We start from the raw sequence: 23,777 nt of genomic DNA, 5'->3' as shown, positions 1-23,777 counted from the left end.
CTAGATTTTTCAATCAAACATCAATAATAACTAAAACTCAGATTTCAATGATCCTACACAAATCTCAAATTATCACATTGTCGTCATAGTATCATACATCATAGATTTTCACTTCTACTAAGGTTTAACTTCAAAACGGTAGAATTTCACAAATATTATTATCCTAGAGAAACAATGTTTGACTAGGGCTTATTTCCAACCCCTAGATCAACTCATGCATAGGCATTTCATATCATGTGTTAGTAACTTCTAGGGAAGCAAGGTAGGATAGTGAAGTCTCCTAAGGGTTGGAGCCTGAAAACACCTCAGGGTCGCTGGGTGGTGCAAGGACAAGTTGGAGCTTGCAAGGCATTGGAGCATCCTTCTAGTGGGCGCTGGTAAAACATGGTGTAGGAGCATCTTTTCAGGAGTTGGAGTTGCCTGATAAAACTAGAATGCTTTTCTCGAGTACTAGGGAGTTGGTGCTTTCCTTTTAGTTGGAGCTGATGTATTGTACTCATAAATCATATTAGAGAAGCGCTCGATGGTTTTTCTCCCAAAAGGGTTTGCACGTAAAACTTTTGTGTGCACTGATCTTTCTATGTGTTGAAGTTTCTTTATTGTTTAATGCTCTGAAAATTAATAAATACTAATTGTAGTGAGGGATATAGATTCACCCTCTTCTCAGTATTTCCAACACAATAGACAATGAACCAATGTTATCAGAATTAGACCTGTGATAGGACCAGTCGACCCCAAAGCTGGGATTCAAACTAAAAAATCGGACCAAAAAATCGGTAAACCAAAAAATGCATATATATTCAAATTTTGAAAAAAAATTGGCAAAATTTATGTTCATTCATATGAATCTAGAACATTATAAAAAAATAAGCAAAGTTTCTCATATATATAGCAAGGGTGCATATAGCCAAATTAGCATGAAGTGCAATCCATATTTGAACCAAAAGTACATAAAAAAAAAGGTTCTAGATGGCCTCTATAGTCCAAAAAACTCATGCCACAACAAATACCTACATATCATCAAAGTCATTGTATATATTGGATACTCATCATCATCATTAGCATCCTCTAAGCATTAAAATAAAATAGAAAACTTAAGATGTCAAGTCGAGATTTTGTTTGATTGATAGGTACAATTTTACTAGGGTCATGACAGAGGAGTCCAATAATCAATGCCACAAACATTGAGGTACATAGAGGGCTTGGTGCCCTTGATTAAATGCTAGTTCTAGATCCTTACACATGATAGAATCTAATGGAAATGTTGCAACACCCCAATCTTGAAATCCTGAAATCAGTTATGTTTGCTAAATTTTGAGTGGGATCTAAAATTCTACTTTCTCCATGTGAAATCCAATGAGATCAGATCCAATCTTGAATATGAAGCTTCCTTACTCATAAATTATTGTTTTCAAGCAAAATTAAGGGGGGATCTTTTTTGAGGGGGGATGCCCACAAGCAGCCCACCCCTTTTGGGGAAATGCATTCCCTACATTGGGAAAACTTTTCTCCCTACGTCTCCCCAATTTTCCCCAAAAGGGGGTTGTGGGGAAACGTTTCCCCAGGTATCCTCCCGTTGTCATGAATATAACAATTAATGTTTAATAATGATTAGTTTATTGAAGAGGCATGTCTCTAAAGACATGACTATTTGTGAAGGGGCACCTTGCCTAGTATATAAGCAGGGCCCTCATTTGTAAACTTATCATATCATATCTTTATACAGTCAATATTCTTATATAAATATATTACTTGTCCTATTATGGATATTACTATATTTCAGATATTCTGAATATTCTGCTTACAAAGTTTGTATATGCAGCAAAATATTTAGAATATCTGAAATATAGTAATATCCATAATAGGACAAGTAATATATTTATATAAGAATGTTGATTCTATAAGAGATATGATATGTTTACAAATGAGGGCCCTCCTTATATACTAGGCAAGGCTGCCCTTCACAAATAGTCATGTCTTTAGAGACATGCCTCTTCAGTATACTAATCGTTATTAACTATTAATTATTAATTATTATATTCATAACACCCAGGTGTGTGGGAAACGTGGTGCGCACATCCCACCTTGGGGGATGTGTCCCTGTGGAACATTAATAATGGCTTCTGTGTTTTCTAGAGGTCCTGTTTCTGACATGGGCATAACAGACCTACCCACCAGCTTGCAATAACCCCGAAAAAGGGAGGTCAACAACATACCGCTGGATTTCTAGCTGTGAAACATCTGTCAGCGCAGATCCAACCAATGTCATTCAGAGGAATGAAATCTGAGAGTCCTTGGGACTTGTGTGTTTCTCCCTTTCATAGTAAGTCTCCTTTGCTGCTTCACTAGCAGCAATCAATGGATTAACATGACATTGTCTCTGCACAGGTCCATGGGCAGAGAGAACAACACTCAAGAAATTGGATGCCAACAACCTGCCAACACTTTCCTTCACCGTAGTTGTTTGTATTTTCAAAGAATTTCCAATTGTGGCAAGCTTAGCATTCCCCCTGTTGTATCTAGGACTTGATGCCGTTTTCCTTCCTCTTACTATTGTCTCATCCTTTCTCCAACAATCCAATCTTTGTGATTATTAAATGCATTGCAGAAGAAAATTTACGAAAATATTGCACAGCTGCATGGTATGTTCACAAGAGGATTATTTTGAACTAAGTATGTAACAAGAAAATAAGATATGTATAGCTGTCTGGTATATTCACCAAGATGTAGCTATTGGTTGTTGATCTTCCTGATATCATGAATCAATAGAGGAGGCCATCTAATAAAAATTGCTGCTTTAAAGTTTATGCTCAATTCACTTTCATATTTTATGAAGGTGAGTTTCGTTGACTTGTTGCTGTGAGGTTGAGGGGCTTGGATCATGATGCCCTCTACACAACTTTAAATGTGTGACATCCTGTCAATATTTAGGTATCCAACTTGCAAATATAGGATTAAAATTGATTATTTTTCAGTGTCTAACAGCATCAGTGTTATTAGAACCAGAATGGAACTGGTTTAACTGGCTGGTCTGACTGTTTTTAGGCACAGAACTGGAAAAGACCAGTTTAGTATCACTGAAATGGCCTGTTTTGTGCAGTACCGTCCAGTTTCATACAATGCGACTAAGGACACCTAGAATGCAATTTTTTTTGACAAAAGCAATAATTTATGGGTGAGGCAGCTTAATAATCCAGCATAGGGCCCTACTAATTGTTGAATTTTGTGCAACTAAAGGATAAATTTCCCTAGAAAAACACTCTATGAGTTAACCCCTTTAACCCTTGAAGCCAATTATTTCTCAAGTGCAAATTATCTTTACAAGTGCAAAAGTTATTTCAAAATTGTTTTATAAAGTTATTTTGACATGTGCAAACTAAAATCACTCAAGTGATCTAATTCGACATGTGAAAAAATAGATTACTGTAGGAGCTTCGAAAAACCTAATTCGAGTTAGGGATTTTTGTCTCAAAAATTCGTAGATATTGAAGAGAAGCCTTCATTTGCAACACATTGAGTTCTCTCTCTCTTGCTTTGGTGATCTAGCTCTCACGTTGGTTATCAAGCCCTCGCATCAGTAATTTATCTCTCTTATTGTTGGCATATCTATTGTGGATTTGCAGATCTCTGATTATCAGTGGCAGATCCCTTATCATCATTGGCAGATCTCTGATTATCAGTGGCAGATCTCTTATCATCATTGGCAGACCTCTTATTATCATTGGCAGACCTCTGATTATCAGTGACAGATCTCTTATCATCACTGGTGATCTCTTTGACATTGGTGATAATGCCCTTGCAGCAGATTTATTGGAAGCTTGTTATTTCGTTTCATCATTGGCAGATCTAGCGGAGATTTCTCTCTCGCGTTTCTGGAGATTTCTTTCTTGCATTATTGTTTGGCAGATTTCATATTATTGGCAAGATCTCTATCTTGTATTATCATTGGTGGTAGATCTCCTGTGTGTCAGTTTTTGCAGATCTCGTATTACAAGTCTCATCCTCTTGCACCTGGAGGATATTTACTTATTATTTGTGGCCAGATCATCTTATTGTGAAGGCGTATTGTCTTGGATTTCTAGCACGCATCTAGAGACTTGTCTATCTCATTCGTGAAAGCTAATCTTCTTCTCGCACTTGCAATTCTGAAGCTGATTTTCAATTCATTAACACTCATCTTGAAGCACGATCTTTGGAAGATATTTTTCTCATATCTGTGGCTAGATCACTTCGCACTAAAGGCTTGTTTTTTTTTTTTTAACTCGCATTGAGGCTTATTTGTCATCTGCTGGCAGACCTATTGTAGATCTCCTATTCACACTTGTAATCTTTGCTGAAGGATTGAAGGATTTGTTATTCTACATTTGTGATAAGATCTCACACTTCAGAAGATCTGTTCTAGTTTGAAAAGGGGTAATGTTGCTGTCATTAAGAAAAGGGTTTTTCCCTGGTCTTGGACCAAATCTGCTGTCTTACTGTTCATTGATTGTCTTCTATATGGCTTTTGGTTCCTGTCTGCACTTAAGGTTGAAGATAATTAAGCTCAAATTGCAAAATATAACACTAATGCTATGTAATTAATGGTAATGTTAGATTCTTAAAGTAAAATGATGAAAATGAAAGATAAAGGAGAAAGTGACTTTCTCCTTTATCTTTCATTTTCATCCTTTTATTTTAAGAATTTAGCATTATCATTAATTGTTTTAGGATGTTTGAGAGTGGTTCAATCCTCATTGGTTTTCATGTGGAGAAAGTAGAATTTTATTGATCCCACTCAAAATCTAGTAGATTTAACACTTTTCAGGATTGGGGATTGTGATGTTTCCATTGGAGTCTTCTCATGTATATTGGTATGGCACTAGCATTTGATCAATAGCACGAAGTCCTCTATGTACCTCAATGATGGTGGTATTGATTGCTGAACTCCTTTGTCATGACCCTAATAGTGACTTTATCCCTTATCTTTCATTTTCTTCATTTTACTAAGAATTTATCATTACTATTAATTGTTTCAGGATGTTTGAGAGTGGTTCCAAGTTCCAACCTCATTGGATTTCATATGGAGAAAGTAGAATTTTAGTTCCCACTCAAAATCTAGCAGATTTAAAACTTTTCAGGATTGGGGGGATTGCGGTGTTTCCAATGGAGTCTTGTCATTTATAAGGGTATGGCACTAGCATTTAATCAAGAACACCAAGCCCTATATGTACCTCAATGATTGTGGTATTGATTGTTGAACTCCTCTGTCATGACCCTAGTTAAAATTTACCCATCACTCAAAACAATCCCGATTTTACATGTTAAGCTTTTCTATATTATTTTAATGCATAAAAGGTGATATCGATGATCAGGATCCCAATAAAGGCAATGATTTTGATTATATGTAGGTATTTGTTGTAGCATGAATTTTTTTGGACTCGAGGCCATCTAGAGCCTCTCTGTTGATGTCCATTGATGGAGTGCACTTTGTGCATATTTTAGTTATATGCGCTCTTGCTATATATATATATATATATGAGAAAATTTGCATATTTGTGTATAATGGTTTCGATTTATATATGTTTTTTTTTTCAAAATTTCTATATTTATGTATTTTCTGTTACATCGTGTTTATTTTTTATTTTAAATTATATTTCTGGTTCCTGGTTCAGTGACTTGTCTGGTTCTAATAACATTGAACAGCATAACTTGCGACACTATTGCACTTGCATACACTGACAAAATGACCCTTTTTCTATACATAGGATGACTTTGTTTTACTTTTAACGGGGATTATAAGTATTCCAGAATTTTTAACATGATTAAAATTGGTGTCATTGGATGGTGTTATATATCAATGAAAATTTGGAGCATAACTGACCATCCAAAAATCAATACAATTCAAGGTGAAGTCAGAGAACCTTTTCTCTATTTTGGACTCTTGAGCACAAAAGAAAATGGGGTGTTTTGTTTTCTACAATTTTCTCATTTGTTGCATAGAGGAATGGCATGGAAGATATTTTATTTTATCACAAATTGATAAGTGCTTTGGATCATACGAAGCAAACATCCCAGATAAAATGGCTCCACTTTCTGAATATTTCACTATAATGATCAACTGGAAGTTCTGCATCTACCGTTTAACCAGTTGTATTTAAATCATGAATTTTCTATGAGGCATCATTGTTAAGGAAATATCATGGGCAATATGGAGGCAAATAATTAATCCATTGCTTCAAGGGGATGATATATTTTGGAAAAAGCAAATTCCCATATTGGTCAACTGATTGCATAATTGAGGAAAATGGCTGCCATAGCAGTAATAAGAAGTTTGTAAATGCTATCCTCTTCAATGGCATAATACCAGTAAGATTCGCTGCACTCAGTTTTACCAAAGGAAACATTCACTTTTACAGGAAATTGATTGTTACATTTAAAATCTAGTTTATGCTTTTGCACGGCAGTATCCTAGTTTATGTTTCTGTTCTTCGAATTAACATCATATATCAGGAAAGAATCATTGTTCTTAATCCTTCATGCTGTTAATTAATGTCAGTTGACGTGTTACAGTAAGACAGTATTTATTAAATTCAACCAGCTCTTTAATAAAAACTGTAGGTACATGTTTATTAAAATATTCCATTTTGCTAGTCTGACTACTCTCACAAGCAGCCAATTGTTCTCTGCTAAGCAATCATATGCACATAAAATTTTGTTTTCGTAGATACATGTTTATGAAAATATTCCATTTTGCTAGTCTGACTACTCTCACAGGCAGCCAGTTGTTCTATGCTAAGCAATCATATGCACATATAAACTTTTGTTTTCCCAATACAAACTTAAATATTTGCCCGAGCAATATCTATGTGCATCGAATATCTAGATGGCCTATTCTTCAAAATAGGGGTTGGGTCATTTTCATTTATCTAAAATCTTATCATTAGGACACATTCTAGTCAATATGATTTTATCTTTTAAAGTTAGTTTGAACTTTTTAATGTCTTGCTTCAGGTAGTTACAAAACTAAGATTACTAATTTGGTTAAAATCGACACATTTGTATGCACAGATTGTAAGCCAAACTGCAGCCGAGTACATCAGGACTTTTGATCCAAATTCACATGTAATATGCTCTGCCAATTTCTCATTCTTTCGTCTGGAAAATTGCTTGTAATATTTTCTGGTGACTTGATTGTGCATAAATTGTTATAGTTCCAAATATCAAATACTGGCTACCAATATTTTTCTACATTGATAAATCCTCATTGGTGGTGCAGACATTCTTGACTCGTGAGCAACTGCAGAAGCAATATTCTGATAAGCTACCAGTAGAGTCATATAAAAGTTATTTTAAAAATGCATCTATCAAAAATGTAATACGAGATCCAGATATTCCCCAAGGCTGTGATGCAGATGCACCTGAGTATGTCTTTCTTTTCAACTTTGATTTTAATTTATGAGAATATTCAGCAGTGGCTGGGTCTCTCAGTAGAATATACATTTTCTCCAAGTTTTTGTTTTCTGTTTTCACAGACAGACAGTGGAAGAATATGCTCTTCCATAATTGGAAAAACAGATATTTCTGTTCAGTGAATGATCCTAACTGTTCACTTCTATGTTGAAACTTCACAGGCTTGATGACTCCACTCCCTTAGGTAAATATCGAATAGGTGGTGGAAATAGAGAGACAGCAGCAGCTGGCCTGATTCAGAATACATCATTGAAAGGACTTGAACCACCATGGATTAGGCCAGTCCCACCCAGGCTTCCTGAACAAGATGGAGAGGCAGGCACCTAGTTTCACTCTTTACTCTGATTTGTCGACATATGAAGGTAGTAATTTTATTGGCATTAATATTTATCCTAATGGCATTTAATCATTTCTTTTTATGTGATTGTTTTATGCAGTTAGTGTGGCTTACACCTGATAACAATCATGAGTTGCTCTGGGATAAAGGCATGTGTGCTGACACTAGTCGTGGAGCTGCTGTTAGGGATTTGATAGGCAAAGCTCTAAAAGGAGCACTTGCGCCTACACAACAGCAGGTACTGGCACTGATAATTTGAAAAAGGGTCTGAAGCAATAATACTGGAAATCACATGATTGCTGATTTGGGCAAGGAAATTTCATAGCTGGAAGATGTTTTTAATGTTGCAGTTAGGATTGATTTTAAGATTCAGCATAGGGCTTCAGGTGTTTCTATGTATTAATCCTTTTTAATCACATTCTCATGGTTGCTGACTCGGGCAAACGAAATTTCATATCTGCAAGATTATTTTTCATTTTGCAGCTAAGATTGATTTTATGATTCAACATAGAGCTTGAGGTGCTTTTATGTAGTAATCATTTTTGATCACATTCTCGGGATTGCTGAATGGGGAAAGGAAATTTCATATCTGCAAGATTATTTTTCATTTTTGCAGCTAGGATTGATTTTAAGATTCAGCATAGAGCTTCAGGTGTTTTTATATATTAATTCTTTTTGATCACATACATTGTTTGAATTATGATTACAAAGGATTATACTGAGTTTTTAATAGTTTTTGTGAAGTCTTTGGCAACTCCATATTTTCTGTTGGGTATAATGTATCTGGCAGACGAGGCTCTGACTGAAGCAGCTTTTTGACATCCCATTTTGAGTTTCAGGGCAGCCTATTTGCTGCTGACTGAAAGGCTGCTTCTTTGCACAACTGGCCATCAGCTGGTCTCTGTGGATGGATAAATGTCTATATATGTATGCTGGACCTTGTTATGTTACCTTGGAATAGTTTCTATTAAAATTTGGCACCAAAGTTATAATATTCACTTGGATGGAACCAACGAGCAGGGAAAATACTAGTTGCTGGATGCTCCAGTCTTGAAATATGATTTCATGGTTGATGACTTGGGTCAAAAACCTGCAATTCTGGGATATGAAAGTGATAAGCTGGTTAACTGTGCATGCTTGATATGTACTATTTTAATACGATGAACATCAGTATTGGGAATTAGTGTCTTTGTCTGAATGTTGCACACCTTAGGCCACTTAAAGTCCCCGGTACACTTTGGCAAAGATAGTTTTTTAATAATTCAAATGTGTCATGTTTGTTGAAAGGAGTATATCTGTGTTCTTTTCATATTAGCTGTCACAGATGCAATAATGATGAATGCTTTTCCTCTTCATCAGTTTAAATGTTTTCTTAAAGTGAGATGAGAGAGACATGCTGGATAATGTTGTCTACAATACGGACCAGGCGTATCGGGGTTCGTTAGTATGGATGCAGGAACATGTACGAGGATGGATGTGTTTGGATTTTTGGATGTTTGGTTTGCTGGGTGCAGATATGACACTATAGTTTAAAGAAGCAAGATAACCATACATAAGGAAAATACAAGGGAAAATGTTTAGGAACCATGCATGTTCACATATTTCAGGCTAAGGTACTCAGGTTCAGGTATTCTGGGTTCAAGCATAGCTCGGTTTAGGTGCAAAAACTCATGCAATTACAATGGTTTGCGCCTACAAGTGAGACATTTGTCTAGATTAGGGCACTGTGCTTTTGAGAAATGCATTTCTTCCAGAGGGAGATTTTTTGCATATTTTGGTTGGATTGAGCTTTAGTTCTATAGGTAGCAAGGTTTCTGCTTCTTGCATTGCAAAGAGCAGCATCTGAGAAGTATGCATGCATGTATGTTGACTTGCATGTGCAATCTACATTTAGACTAAAAGTTGTGATAAAAGGTCCATGTGATTGTTCTTTGATTTGCCTAACTGCTGTTTATGGTGCACACTTGGACAGACATTTGGAAGGTGGGGATCAATGAGCCAATCCCTATCCTCGTCTTGGCTAACAACTAGCATAAGGTAAATTAGATGTAAACAGTTTTGAATGGAACCTTTTGCAGTTTGACATATTCATCTCTAAATGTTTTCGGTTTAATTGTGTAGAATATTTTTGAATCAATATGTTTGGAGTGAACTCTTCACTCATCATGAAGGTGTGAATTATATGCATAGTTCACCTTGATCTCTCTATCACTTGCACCCAGATGATGAGTAAAGGGTTCGCTTGAAATGTGTTGGTTCAAAATTATTCCATGCATTTTTTTATTTTAATATATCCCGATGAAAAAGTTCTACTCATTTTATTGTTAAAAGGAGTACGTATGTGTTCTTAGCCTTTGACATTATATGCCAAAACATAAGCAAGTTAGCTGTCTAGAGTGTAGCTTTTAATAATATCGGGAATATACTTCCGGTAGGATGATCATAAGTTAAACCAACCACCGAAGAGATGGATTTAAACATGTTATCCATTTAAGCCTTACAAATAGGTAATCCCTAGCTGGCTTCTTATTTGATCCTTAGCTCTAAATGTTGAGCACTAAATATCTTTTTAAAGGATAGTAATGCTTTTACACAATTGATAACATCTTTGAAACAGTTCATATCTTCAAACCATCATGATTGTTGTTTTTAAGACATCACTTTGTGAAAGCCATCAATTGTAAGCCAAATACATGAAAGCATAACATCTCATGTTTTTTTTTTTTGGTTTTTTTTTCCAAGCAAAAATTTGCAGGGAAACTCCCAGGCACTTCCCTGCATTCCTGGATGGTACCAAGTGCAAATCCATTGGCGCTACTTATGGCACCTGACCTGATAGGGACATTGTTAAATTTGGCAACTAGGGCCAAACTCCACCTTGGACAGCTTATATGATGCAGCTGATATTTTTATTGGATTCCTCTTTCCGAGAGGTGTAGGATTGATCTAAAGATCATCTCATTCTGACATGTACAAATGGAATTATGAATTTATTTCATTTATGGACAAATTGTCAAGGTCGGCCAGCAATCTAATGTAGGCTCAGAAGCCCAAAAGACACGTCTATTCATCCTCAACATTGCATATAAATATGAGCATCTACCTCATTTGGACACTCATCACTCACACATCTCTCTCTCATCTGATTGGGTCGTACACATTTCTGGGCAGCCTCTCTCTCCACACATGCAAAGGACAAGACTGCGATTTTTTGTTTTGGGCGTTGACTGAATTGCAGGAGGGTTTGACGAGCGTTGACTGAGCTGCAGTTGACCGACTTTGACTGTGTTTTTCTTGGGGAATATTCTGTTTGGGCAGGCCACATTTTTGGGCACAAAAATCGAGGCAATCTGAGCTGTTTGACAGTGTTTAACGAGCCAAAGTTGATAGAGTTTGACTGCGTTTCTCTTGCGTAATATTCTGTTTGGGTAGGCTGCATTTCTGGGCACAGAAATCGAGGCAATCTGAGATCTTTGACCAGCTTTGACAGCAGGAAAGTTGACTGCAGGTTTGACCTCTGTGTTGACCGAGTTTGACTGATATTTTACCGTCTGTTTTGGGCTGATTTGGATTGCTGTTGGAGGCCGAGTTGACTGGGTTTGACCGAGCTGATTTGGAGAAAAATTTATGCCACGTTGACCAGCGTTGACTTTCTGGTTAGGGCTTCCTGTTGACTGCTATTTGACTGGACAGATTTTGACTGTGATTGGGCAAATGACTTTCGTATATTGTACTCTTTCTCTCTGAACTTTTGAAGAATAATAAGAAGAATTGATCAAAGGATTTCCCCACATTGGAGCTTGTCCCTAGCATGCTCCACATTTTGTGTCTTCTTGTGTTGGCTTGTCTTCTACAGTTTTTATTTATGTTCTATCTGCATTTACTGTCATGTTAATGTGATTACTAATCTGGAAATTGATATTAGGCTAATAAGAAAAATTGAAGTAAATTGCTCTTAAGCATAGAACATAGTACTTACCATTGTTACCTCAAATTAACGGACATTGAGTGAGGTACACAACAAAGGCAACCAAATCCCCAAGCCCTTTTGCAGGAACTCAAAGCAGTCAAGCACTCTAAAAGCATCGCATCTCAAGTTATATGACTTCGCTATAACAATTTCTTGTAGTGTCCATGTGCTATTTTATCATGTATATGCCCCAGAATTCTACAGTTTTGCATATTATATCTTATTGTTCTCATGTTTGCTTATTGAATCTCTTTTAACGTTTAGAATGGATGTAGCTCTCATTTCAAAGAAGAAGCATTGTTACCAGACTTTTAAGTTCTCTCCCGAGCTGAGTTTGCCCCGCTGAGAAATTGAGTTAAACCAGCTCTTCTAATGACTGACCTGTGAGCATACTTGCAAGTTCGACTTACAAGCATGGCACAGGCTTGCAAGCCAAACATGAGTCAGATTGACTGGATAAGTCTGACTCGTCAGTTTCGTGGGTAAAACTAGGTTTTATCGCAATAAAAAACAAAATGAGCAAGGCTGTCCAGAATTCATGGTGTTTTTTAGTGTGCGGATCATCGATATGGATATGGATATTGTAAACTTACATATTAATGAAATGTTTTTTGGTTGTTTATTCTTCTGAAAGACAAGTGTATTTTTTTACTAATTTTCTGAGTTAGAGTTCTGAGTTCTCCCAATTCTGAGTCGATTCTTACTCTTCGGCCTCATCTAGTTATCATTGAAATTGGGTCTGGTAACTTTGGAAGGATGTCCCGTAAGTTATTTATTAAGAATATACATTATTGCTTGAGACTATCTGAGTTGTCGCACTGCTTTTCAGAGAGTCCTCATGGAGCTTGAAGCTGATCCAAAGCTTGTTTATCACTGTGGGTTGTCTCCACGTTGTCTCCCGGTAAACAAGATCACGATATGTGGTCAAATTGTCTTTATGTAAAATGATTCTTAACAATCTATTTTAAAGATGACTTTAATATGAAACTATGATTGCAATTTAAACCTGTGAAATTAATTCTGGGATGCAATTTCTTCAGGAATTGGTTGAAAACAATCCTGTAATTGCTGTTGAAGTGCTTCTGAAGTTGATGAATTCAGTACATATAGCAGAGTAAGCTTTATACTTTCCACCTTCTGTTCTGAACAAGTCATTTCTGTTTCACTCTTTTATAAGATTAGTGTATTTTCTAGTTTATCTTATATGCTAAACTTTGGTATCAGCTATTTCAAAGTACTTGTCAATATGGACATGAGCCTGCACTCTATGGAGGTTGTTAATAGGCTTACAACTGCTGTTGATCTTCCCACACAGTTTATACACACGTATATCTCGAACTGCATATCATCATGTGTAAATATCAAGGTCAGTCGCTATCCTGTGCTCTTCATTTTTGTTTTATTTGGCTTATTTCTCATCTGTTTATGCCTTTATGATACCATCATAAAAATGCATATACGCAGTGAACATGGCTCTTTAGCTTCAATATCTAAATTAAGAGAATTTAGATTGGAATGCCATTGTTTTCTGTATATTTTCTGTTGTGGGAAGTTGTCACGTGGGAAATGTTACATGTCAACGATTAAAATATACAGTAACCACACATTTTTAACTTAAATATTTAAATTAAGAGAATTTAGATCGTCACACCATTGTTCTCTGTATATAGCCTTTTGTTAGAAGTTGTGGTGGGGAAAGATTGCGTCTATAATAAAGTAAGTTGGTATTGCAAAGGCCAATTGCAATTTTACTGTTGCTGCTGTCAGCACCTATTTATGAGTTCGAAGTCTCTTCTTTCATCACTGTTTTTCTTGTTTGCAGGACAAATATATGCAGAACAGGCTTGTCAGATTAGTATGCGTCTTCTTGCAGTCTCTTATTAGGAATAAAATTATTGACGGTATGTATTTCTTGTCTTCTAATGTCAATAATGAGTACTTATCACCATCTTTCAGTCTCTTATTAGGGATAAAATTATTAACGGTATGTGTTTATTGTCTTCTAATGCCAATATGAGTACTCATGACCTACCGTCTATGGTCCGAATACCATGATTTATTTTCTTTCTGTTATTTTGCAGTCCAAGATCTGTTTATTGAAGTTCAAGCTTTCTGTATTGAGTTTTCTCGCATCAGAGAAGCAGCAGGGTTATTTAGGCTGCTTAAAACGATGGAATAATAACATTGTTTGAATATTTTTGTCACTAAGAATTTCCAGCAAGTTCTGGTTGCGACTCGAAATTTTCCTTGAGAGCAATCATTTGTTTGTACAATTATCTTTAGACATTGAAGACAAATTATATCGAACAAATATTGGTTGGCGCAATATTGACATTACTGCTACACAAAGGCAATTCTTGGCTCGCTCGGTCCCGTCTGTTTTCACTGTTCTCTTTCGAGCATGTCTGCAAATTTGATTCTTCATTTCACATATATGATCTACAGTGAGATTTCGGACACAGTACTGCAGCGTAAGGGATCTGATCGTCATGTCTGCATACAGCCCTCGAGATAAATTTAAGGTTAGAATTTTTTAAATAAAATGAAATTACCTTAACATCCACACATGTTCAAAGAAAGGTCAACGAGATTCGAGTACGGTTCGTATAAATGGTAAATTAAGAAGTGCGTAATGCATCTCCTATAAATGTAATAAATCTAGGCAAACGTCAATACAACAAAAAAGGGCAGAAAACAGAAGGGTTAACCAACGAGGGAGACCCTGTTATTAAAGCAGTAGTATATACATAAACTGTTTATAAAAGATCAATTTGCTGTTTAAATTCTAGAACTAGTGCTTGCCGCTGCGTATTTCTTATTGCTAGGTGACAGTTACATTACAATATGGCCCAAGCACTGTCATGCGTATCTTATGTGTGTTGTTAATAGCTTGGCTGCAGCACATGCTATTTGCCAATGTATTGCTCATGAAGAAAATGTAATTTTACGGCTTTCCCTTCATTCACCCCGAAGCCTGGGCACGTAACATTTTTCTGTATAATCAATGTGGCATCGCAGAGATCCATTAAACTTGTTACTGTTAAAATCTATTACTGCTCTGGACAATACATGTGAACACATTTATGCTGTTAAATTTGTTCAAATGAGTGATAACCTCACTTTGTAGTGTTCTTGCTGTTATGAGTTTAATGCACGTAACCATCTTTGATTTCTCTAAGTTCAGTGGTATGTCAAACCCCGTTAATGATGTAATCGTTGTAATAGAAATAATATTTAATGTGCTTCAGCCACACCGCTATTGGACAATATTGGTTGAGAATGTATCCCGGATGTTTAATCAGCATTGAAGTCTTCTCAGAAGCGATTCAAACTTCATTTGATAAGTACAAAGCAAGACCAGGGTGACTTAATGGTAACACACAATTTTTAGCTCGTGAGACCCGTGGACTAAATCTAAATTTTGCGGATGTTTGTTGTCTATGCTCTCGAGGCTTGGGAGGCACACAGAGGGTAGTGCTAAACTTAATATAAATAAAAAAAGGTCAAGTTTCTGAAGTAAGCAAACTGGTGATATTGGTGGTCACAAAGATGTATTTGTTAGAAACCAAATTACTATATGATCATTGAAGAATGTACTGACTCAAGTTTGCTTAGACATTAAGGTCAAAGTGACATAAAGAGATCAAGGTTCTGAAGCCAGCAAAATGCTGATATGGGTGGTCACAAAGATGTATTTGGTAGAAACCAAATCACTATATGATTATTGAAGAATGTACCAACGTACCAACTCAAGTTTGCTTAGACATTAAGGTAAAAATGACAACGAGGTGTTTGAATCAAACCATAAGTATACTTAGTAGCTAACTTATGTGTTCGACAGAAGGCTAAGGGCGATGATGTTCACAATGCTATATGAAGTCATGTATTGGTTGATGAATTCCTCTGCTAACTTAATTATTTGGGTTTAAACTGTACCATTACATTATATTAAAATTTTCATATAATGTGATGTCATGTAATTTGATGTCATTGTCCACTGATGTTTTTCATTTTTAATTAATATATAATATTTGGAACTTCTAAAATGGAAATCTTAGTACTACGTAAAATCATATTTGGGAATTTTAATGTGATGTCATTGTCCACTGATGTTTTTCATTTTTAATTAATATATAATATTTGGAACTTCTAAAATGGAAATCTTAGTAGTACGTACAATCATATTTGGGAATTTTAAATTGGAAATCTTAGTACTACCTACAATCATATTTGGGAATTTTAAAATGAAAATTTTATTGGCACTTACGAATTTTAAAATGAAAATTTTATTGGCACTTACAAATGAATGTGGTCATATAGTCAAAAGTTAGTCAAAAGTCAAATGACTAATTTATTTAATTTAGAGTTATTAATATTGAGTCATTATTGCTCCCATAATAAGTTGAAACAACATAGTTGGCATGAGTTGGCATGAGGGTAGAGTTTGAATAAGGGTAATTATCATTGGTTTATATTTAATTTAGAGTTACTAATGGTGTGTCATTATTGCTCTCGTAATAAGTTAGAAACAAGATTATTGCTCTCGTAATAAGTTAGAAACAAGATAGTTGATATTACTACTCTCGTAGTAAGTTAGAAACAAGATAGTTGAGGGGTAGAGATTTGAATAATGTTAATTATTATTGGTTTATATTTAATTTAGAGTTACTAATATTGAGTCATTATTGTCTTCATAATATGTTGAAACAAGATAGTTGGATAGTTAGCATGAGGGGTAGTGATTTGAATAATTTGTAGTGGTGGTGTAGGCCTTTGCTTGACATTTGTTGCTTTGAGTGGATGTCACATCAAGAAAGCTAGATGCAAGACCCTCTTGATGGGCTTTGGTTTGGAAACTCCATCTAGAGGGGCTTTGGTTCGGAAACTCCATGTAGGGGCTTTGGTCTATGTCTAAAAATGAACAATTAGTCTCATGAAAAAGGCTAGGCATCTTTGGTTCAAAAAATGAAAGAAAGTAGAAGGGAGCCCCTCAAGTCTTAGGAAAAGTATTGAAATCTCCTTTTTGATTTCATAATATAAAGTTTCTTTAAAGAGGAGATGCTCCTTTGACCTATTGTCCTCCTAAGTGACAATGTTGGCAATTTTTATTAGGGTATACGATGTGGTGATTGTTCTTGAAATGGTCGAAGGGGGATTTTGAGTTTGTGCATCAAGGTTTTGTGCATATATGTAGGTTTGATGTTAAGGTCATGTCTACAGTGTAAAAAGTGTTTGAAATCATAAAAGTTATTTTTGGCTGAAGACCTTTGTGGAATAGTGGAAATGTCTTCAAACACACATTTTATCAATAAAGGAAAATAAAATTTATATAAGAGCTTACAATAATCACTCATTACTCATTGATTTCATAATATCCTGAATTAATTTAGTTATGAATCACTTATTTCATGTAATGTGTCCATTTACATTTAATGTTATTTTAATAATTCTCCTAACAAATTTCCTGATTTGATTCCTAAAGAACGACACTTCTCTAGATAAATCTATTATAACAAATAGATAGTCTAAGAAGATTTTATGACTAAATTAATTAAATATTCTAAGAAGACTCTAGATAATTAAATATTAAATTATGTACCTTGGATCATATATCTAACATTCCCACCTTTTATCTAAAGTACATTACAACAAATATCTAGTCCCCGAACTTAGTAAATTTGATCTTGCTAAGTGGTTTTGTGAAAATATTTGAGATTTGGTCTTCTGAAGGATAATACACTGGTTTGATGACGTAATTTGCAATGAGTGTCCTGATGTAATGATACTTTGTGTAAACAAGCTTTGTTTTGTAATGAAAAACTGGATTTTTTTCAAGTTTTATTGCTAATTGGCTATCAATGAATAAATATGTAACTTCTGGGTAACGAACAAAGTTCGTATATGCAGTGAACTGATATTCAAAATACTTCGAAGACAACGACATCCATTGTAGGACAATAATTGTATATTGAATATTGTATAAAAGAATTGATGTGAGATGATTACAATGAGGGTGAGGGTCTACTTATATACCCTAGGCATATACCTCTTCACCAATGGTTATGTCCTTAGGGACATACTTTTTCATTAATTAGTTACTAATTAATCATTATTTATTATCATTATTGTTATACACACACACACACACACACACATAACATTACCTTCCTCTTCAAAAAAGCTTTGTTCTCAAAACTAACTGATGAAAGGGATTGATCTCCTTTCCCTTTTTGAATATTTTTTCGTCTCTAAAATTTCATTTTTCATTGATACAAGATGATATCATGCTTTGGGTGATAGACAAAAATGTCGGACTGAGAATGGATTAGACCATTCTAGATTAACCTTTTGTGGAATCTTCCAGTCACTGGAATTTTATATTGAATTATTATCATAAGATTGAATTATGCAAGCTTTAATATTCCTTGGAACATAAATCTGCTACTTCTGTTTTGAATGGTTCAAATATGTAGGTTGACTTAGTTGCCTACTCTTGTGATTGAGATGTCGATAAAGAGTTCTACTGGTTGGATTTCCCCTTATCATGTGTGGTAATTTCCTCATTTAATTTAGGTATTGTTGTTGTTGAGTTGGCTATGCAATCATCACTTGGAATTTCCATTGTTTGAACTGCAACATCTAAACATGTTTTAACTTATGTTGGTTTCTCATCTTCTTGAGTTATGATATTGATTAGATTGATATTTGTTCCTTTATCTTCATCTTGCACTTTTACAGTTGGAGACTTCAATACTTTTTCTTGAGTAAGTTGTCATAACTTGTCATTTAGTGATGTTTTGTCTCTTTTTAGTTTCTTTATTTGTGTAAGAAGGTTTTGGTTATGATTTCTTAGACGTGAAAATTCGTCATTTTCTAAATCGTTGACTTTGTCCTTAGTATCATTCTCTTTATCTTTTATATTTTTTATTTGTTCTAATAGCCTTTGATTTAGGTCTTCTAAGCACAAATTTTCTTCTTCTTTCTTCAATAGATTCTCATTAAATTCCTTCTTAGAATTTTCATTTTCTTGCTTTAATTTTTGCTTCTTAACCTTGGACTTCTTAATCTGTTCTAGTAATTGTTGATTATGGTCCATTAGGCGCCAAATTTAATTTCCTCATCATTTTTTTTGTCTTATTGTAAAACATGTCTTCAAAACATTTTCATTAACTAGTTACTAATTAATCATTATTTATTATCATTATTGTTTTACATTATTTGTATTATTAGATATATGTTTTTATTCATAACATTGCCCTCCTCTTCAAAAAAGCTTTGTTCTCAAAGCTAACTGATGAAAGGGCTTGATCTCCTTTCCCTTTTTCAATATCTTCATGTCTCTAAACTTTCATTTTCGTTGATACAAGATGATATGATGCTTTGGGTGATAGATAAAATTATTGTACTAAAATGGATCAAACCATCCTAGATTAACCTTTTGAGGAACCTTCCGATCACTCGAATTTTGTAATGAATTGTTGACACCTAATCCTCTGCGATTGGGTGAATTTGGAATGTGAACAGTGATCAAAAGATGAACTGAGCAGTCACATTCTTTGTATATAACAATAGCTACCTAATGAAATAAATCGTATCCGTTTTCTGTCAAACTGGAGTTACTCCTGGTTTGACATGGTATCAGAGCCAGATTCTCAAAATAGTTGTAACTCCCTTAATTTTTTGCTACTGTGGGCTGACGTTCTGACCTGAGCACTGTCCTCAACGCCTCTGTCCTCTGCGTTGTAATTCATTGCCTCACGCCTCTGTCCTCTGCGTTGTAATTCATTGCCTCACGCCTCTGTCCTCTGAAGGATTACTTTGGTGAATGATTAATTGGTGCGTCTGCGTTTTTTTGAAGAACCCCTGTGTCCAGAGCGGAAGGCTGACAAAGGTGAATTGGTATTGCGTTTTTATTGCATTTCTGAATACGTTTGCTGCTGTTGCCGCTATTTTGAATGCTATTTAAAACAAATACGTTTCCCTGTGTACCTGGAAGCCGGCGTCCTTGGAATAGGCCTTACCATCGAGGGCGTTACCGCTGGCGGGTTGAATTTCCGAATCGGTCACGGAAAGCTCCCTCATACTTGTCCATGTGATTCATAAATATTTGATGTGCGGAGTTAGAATTTTTTTTGGAATAGTATGCAATGTTGAATAATATGTTGTGTTGAATGGTTGAGCATTTGAGAAGAGAGTCAAAATGTACTTTTCGAACTCGAAAACGAGCAAACAACCATATGTTTTAGTCGATTCTTAAATGTTTTTAAAACCCTCTTACCTAAAAAAAACCCTGATTTCAAAAAAAAGGTGTTCGTTACTTCACCAGCCAAGGGTTGACAAAATTTTTCTCAATACCATGCATTCCACACGTCGGATCTTCACGCTGTCGCTTCTCACCGTGCTTTCGACTTCACTGTTTATGCAGATTCTCCACCTCTTCGAAGCCTGCAAATCGGTCATTTCCGCCTTCAAGTTCTCCAATTCGGTGCTCAAATGATTGAGACAAGCTGTGAGCTTGCACAATATATTGATCGAATTCCGCCTGTATCTCAAATCATTTCGATCAGCATCTGACTGTAAATATATCTCTGTATTAAAGTTTTGTTAGTGGGTGCATATTCATGATATGCGCCACCTATGGTTTCATTCGAAAAAAAGACCTCCCCTCGATTGAACGAGTATAATGTTGGCGCAGGGAATATGTTGGATATATTATATGAGGATGCTTTTATAAACATTGGAGGGATTTGAAGAAACATAGTGCATAAAGTATTTGAAATCTTTTTGCCCTTTTGAGTACAATTTCACTGTATATCAGCAGAGTTTTTTTTTTTTATCAGCAGAAGTTTTTTTTACAGAATGCATTCAATCATCTCTATTGTAGGAATAGTTCTCACTGGCAAGGAGAACTATCCTGAATGGTCCTGGATGATAAAAGACACCCTTATCTTCAATGAGTTGTGGAAAGGAGTGTGTGTCGGAGAAGGAGACAATGATCCAGTGCAGCCTACATCATACAAAGAGCTCGTCATTTGGGAAAACAAGAACATCAAAGCCTATGAATTAATCGCAACATCTGTAAATGAAGAAGTAAGTCGCCATATTTCATCATATTCAACTGCCTTTGAAGCTTTACAAAAGCTAAAAAAAACTCTATGACTCACATTCTGCACTTGAAGTTGTTCAGCGCATGATTAAACTTTTCACTCTTGAACTGAAAAATAATGATCCTCTTTCTCTTGCATCTGAACTAAAGTCTATAATGCATGATATCAAATCCACTAAGGTTGAGCTGGATATCCCTCTTATTGCTTTTTTCAAGGCACTCTATCCTACTTACTCCAATTATCTTGAATCTTTACAAGCAAATGGAAATCTTAAAGATATAACCTTTGACTCTCTTGTGAAAAAGTTTGCTGAAAGAGAGAAAGCCTTTGGAAAGAAGACAACCCCTGAATCTTCTGAAGACACTATGTGCCTTGCTCATAAAGAAAAGCATCTTGCTCAAGATTCTATAAGAGGAAGAGGTGGACGAAGAGGAAGAGGAAGATACTTCAGAGGTAGGGGGGGCAGACATTCTCAAGGAGAAAACGCAGACTTACATTGCATTCGCTGCAAAAGAAATGGATCACATGATGCCTCTACATGCAAGCTACCATGGGACAAAATTGAGCATAAAAGAAACTAAAAGAAAGGTAAAACTGATGATACAGACAAAGGTAAAGCACCTGAATCCGCTCACTATATTGAGGCACAATGTAACATTGGAGTAAATGAAGATTTGTTTAATGTTTCACTTGCTTCTTCGAAAAATGATTGGATGCTTGATTCAGGAGCAACCTATCATATGACTCATAGAAAAGTTTTTTTTTGAAGATTTCACTGACAATGTTGATGGAGCAGTATACTTTGCAGATCAGTCAAAAATCAAGCCATCAGGGCTTGGCACAATCAGGCTTAAATTGCTTGGTCTTCCAGACTTTCTTCTGGATCATGTTCTTTATCTCCCACAGCTCAAGAGAAACTTGCTGTCCTTGGTCCACATCCGCCAGCAAGGTCACTCCATTCATATGTTTGATGGCAAGCTTGAGGTAAGAAAAGCTTCTGACCACTCACTTGTCATGAGGGGAATAGAAGAAGAAAGACTTCTGAAACTACAAGGAACCTTTGCTCATGGACAACATTTCTCATATATTTCTCATCATGAAGAAGGTACACTTCCATCAAGTTTATTATGGCATGCTAGATTTGGACATTTAAACTGTGACAGTCTCCGCTTATTGACGAAAAATGGTGTTGCTTGTTTGCCTACAATTCCTAGGAAACATAAGCAATGTGATGCTTGCATTCTAGGAAAGCATAGCAAACAGTCTTTTCATGATTCACTTTCAAGAGCACATAGGAAGCTTGAACTCATTCATTCAAATTTATGTGGTCCAATGCCTGTTCCTTATGCAAATGGAAATAAATATATCATGACATTTATTGATGATTACACCAGAATGTGCTGGGTTTATTTATTGAAGAACAAATCTGATGCTTTTCAAACATTCAAGAATTTTCATAAATGGATTGAAAATGATGCACAATCTCATATTGGGTCTATTCGCACTGATAATGGAAAAGAATACACATGGGATCAAACATCAAACAACTGTGCCTTATAATCCCCAACATAATGGTGTCGCTGAAAGAATGAATAGAACAATCTTGAATATGGTACGATCCATGCTTTTCTTCAAAAATGTAAAGATAATGTTTTGGGCTGATGCTGTTCTATGTGCTGCATATATAAAGAATATATGTCCATCTAATGCTATAAGAAACAAGACTCCTTATGAATTGTGGTATGGACATGTTCCTTCGGTAAAACATCTCAGGATCTTTGGTTCCACCTGTTATGTTTTGATACCAAAGGTACATAGAAACAAACTTGGTGCTAGAAGTCATAAGTGTATCTTCCTGGGGTATTCAAACACCTCCAAAGCATACCGCCTCTATGATGAAGCAAATAAAAAGTTGTATCTAGAGATGTAATTTTTCGTGAATCATCCAAATCTGACAATGTTGTTGAGCGGCAACTTGATCGCTTGGATAGATTCGCAAAAACGAAATCATTTCAAGAATTTGATAATCAGATTCCACATCTTGAAGGGGGGGTTCCTATACTAGATCAACATGTGAAATCTTCTTCTGAAGAACAATCTCCCCTGCATGAAACTCCAACAACGGATGATGCTTTAAGTGATGTAATTGATAGAATTGGGAGACTCAATCTTGATTCAGTCCAACTCAATCAACAGAGCAGCCTGGACCATCTCAGAAAGGTCCCCCGAAGTGGCTGACAAAGACACTTGAAAGTGTTCATCCTGATGAAATTGGAAAAACAGGAACCAGAAATTCAAACCGACAAAATGGAGGTGATGTAGATGACTCTAATTCACTTGTTGATATGGATGTTACTTATGATTGTGAATTGAACTTGTTTACAGATTTTGAACCAACTTCCTTCAAAGAAGCTGCTTCTCATGATGAATGGAAAGAAGCAATGCAAAAGGAGTATGATGCCCTCATAAAGAATGGCACTTGGAAGCTGGTTGATCCTCAATTTGGAACAAAACCAATTGGCTGCAAGTGGGTCTACAAGAACAAGTACAAAGCTGATGGCTCACTTGACAAGCACAAAGCTAGGCTTGTGGCAAAAGGTTTTGCACAGAAGGAAGGGGTCGATTATGAGGAAACTTTTGCCCCCACATCAAAATGGGCCACCATCCGGACACTCTTTGCACTAGCAGCTCAGAACGGTTGGAAAGTCCATCAAATGGATGTAAAAACTGCCTTCTTGAATGGAGATCTAAAAGAGAATGTTTTTATGTCCCAGCCTGAAGGATTTGCTATGAAAGGACATGAACAAAAAGTATGCAAACTTGTGAAGTCCTTGTATGGCCTCAAACAAGCACCGCGAGCCTGGTATGAAAAACTAACCGAACATCTTCTGAAACTCAACGTCAATCATTTTGA

At 35.7% G+C, this 23,777-nt stretch overlaps 1 protein-coding gene across 1 annotated transcript in view; it reads left to right on the top strand.

Annotated features, from left to right (window-relative positions):
• LOC149232249 (CCR4-NOT transcription complex subunit) overlaps positions 1–14,119 on the top strand; it is a 99,306-nt gene extending 85,187 nt beyond the window's left edge. The window contains exons 4-12 of the mRNA XM_089379380.1: positions 7,048–7,101; positions 7,256–7,401; positions 7,611–7,764; positions 7,887–8,024; positions 12,586–12,657; positions 12,797–12,870; positions 12,981–13,122; positions 13,579–13,657; positions 13,838–14,119. Coding sequence (XP_089235506.1) covers positions 7,048–7,101; positions 7,256–7,401; positions 7,611–7,764; positions 7,887–8,024; positions 12,586–12,657; positions 12,797–12,870; positions 12,981–13,122; positions 13,579–13,657; positions 13,838–13,935 — 957 coding nt within the window. The 3' untranslated portion in view covers positions 13,936–14,119. The remainder of the gene's footprint in view (positions 1–7,047; positions 7,102–7,255; positions 7,402–7,610; positions 7,765–7,886; positions 8,025–12,585; positions 12,658–12,796; positions 12,871–12,980; positions 13,123–13,578; positions 13,658–13,837) is intronic.
• Positions 14,120–23,777: the final 9,658 nt, after the last annotated feature.

This window comes from Pinus tabuliformis, chromosome J, assembly GCF_031772625.1.
Source record: "Pinus tabuliformis cultivar Carrire ecotype Pingquan chromosome J, CPIR1, whole genome shotgun sequence".
In the NCBI taxonomy this organism is placed as follows: domain Eukaryota; kingdom Viridiplantae; phylum Streptophyta; class Pinopsida; order Pinales; family Pinaceae; genus Pinus; species Pinus tabuliformis.
Note: the sequence above shows the minus strand (reverse complement) of the source record. Positions and strands in the feature narration are given on the sequence as shown.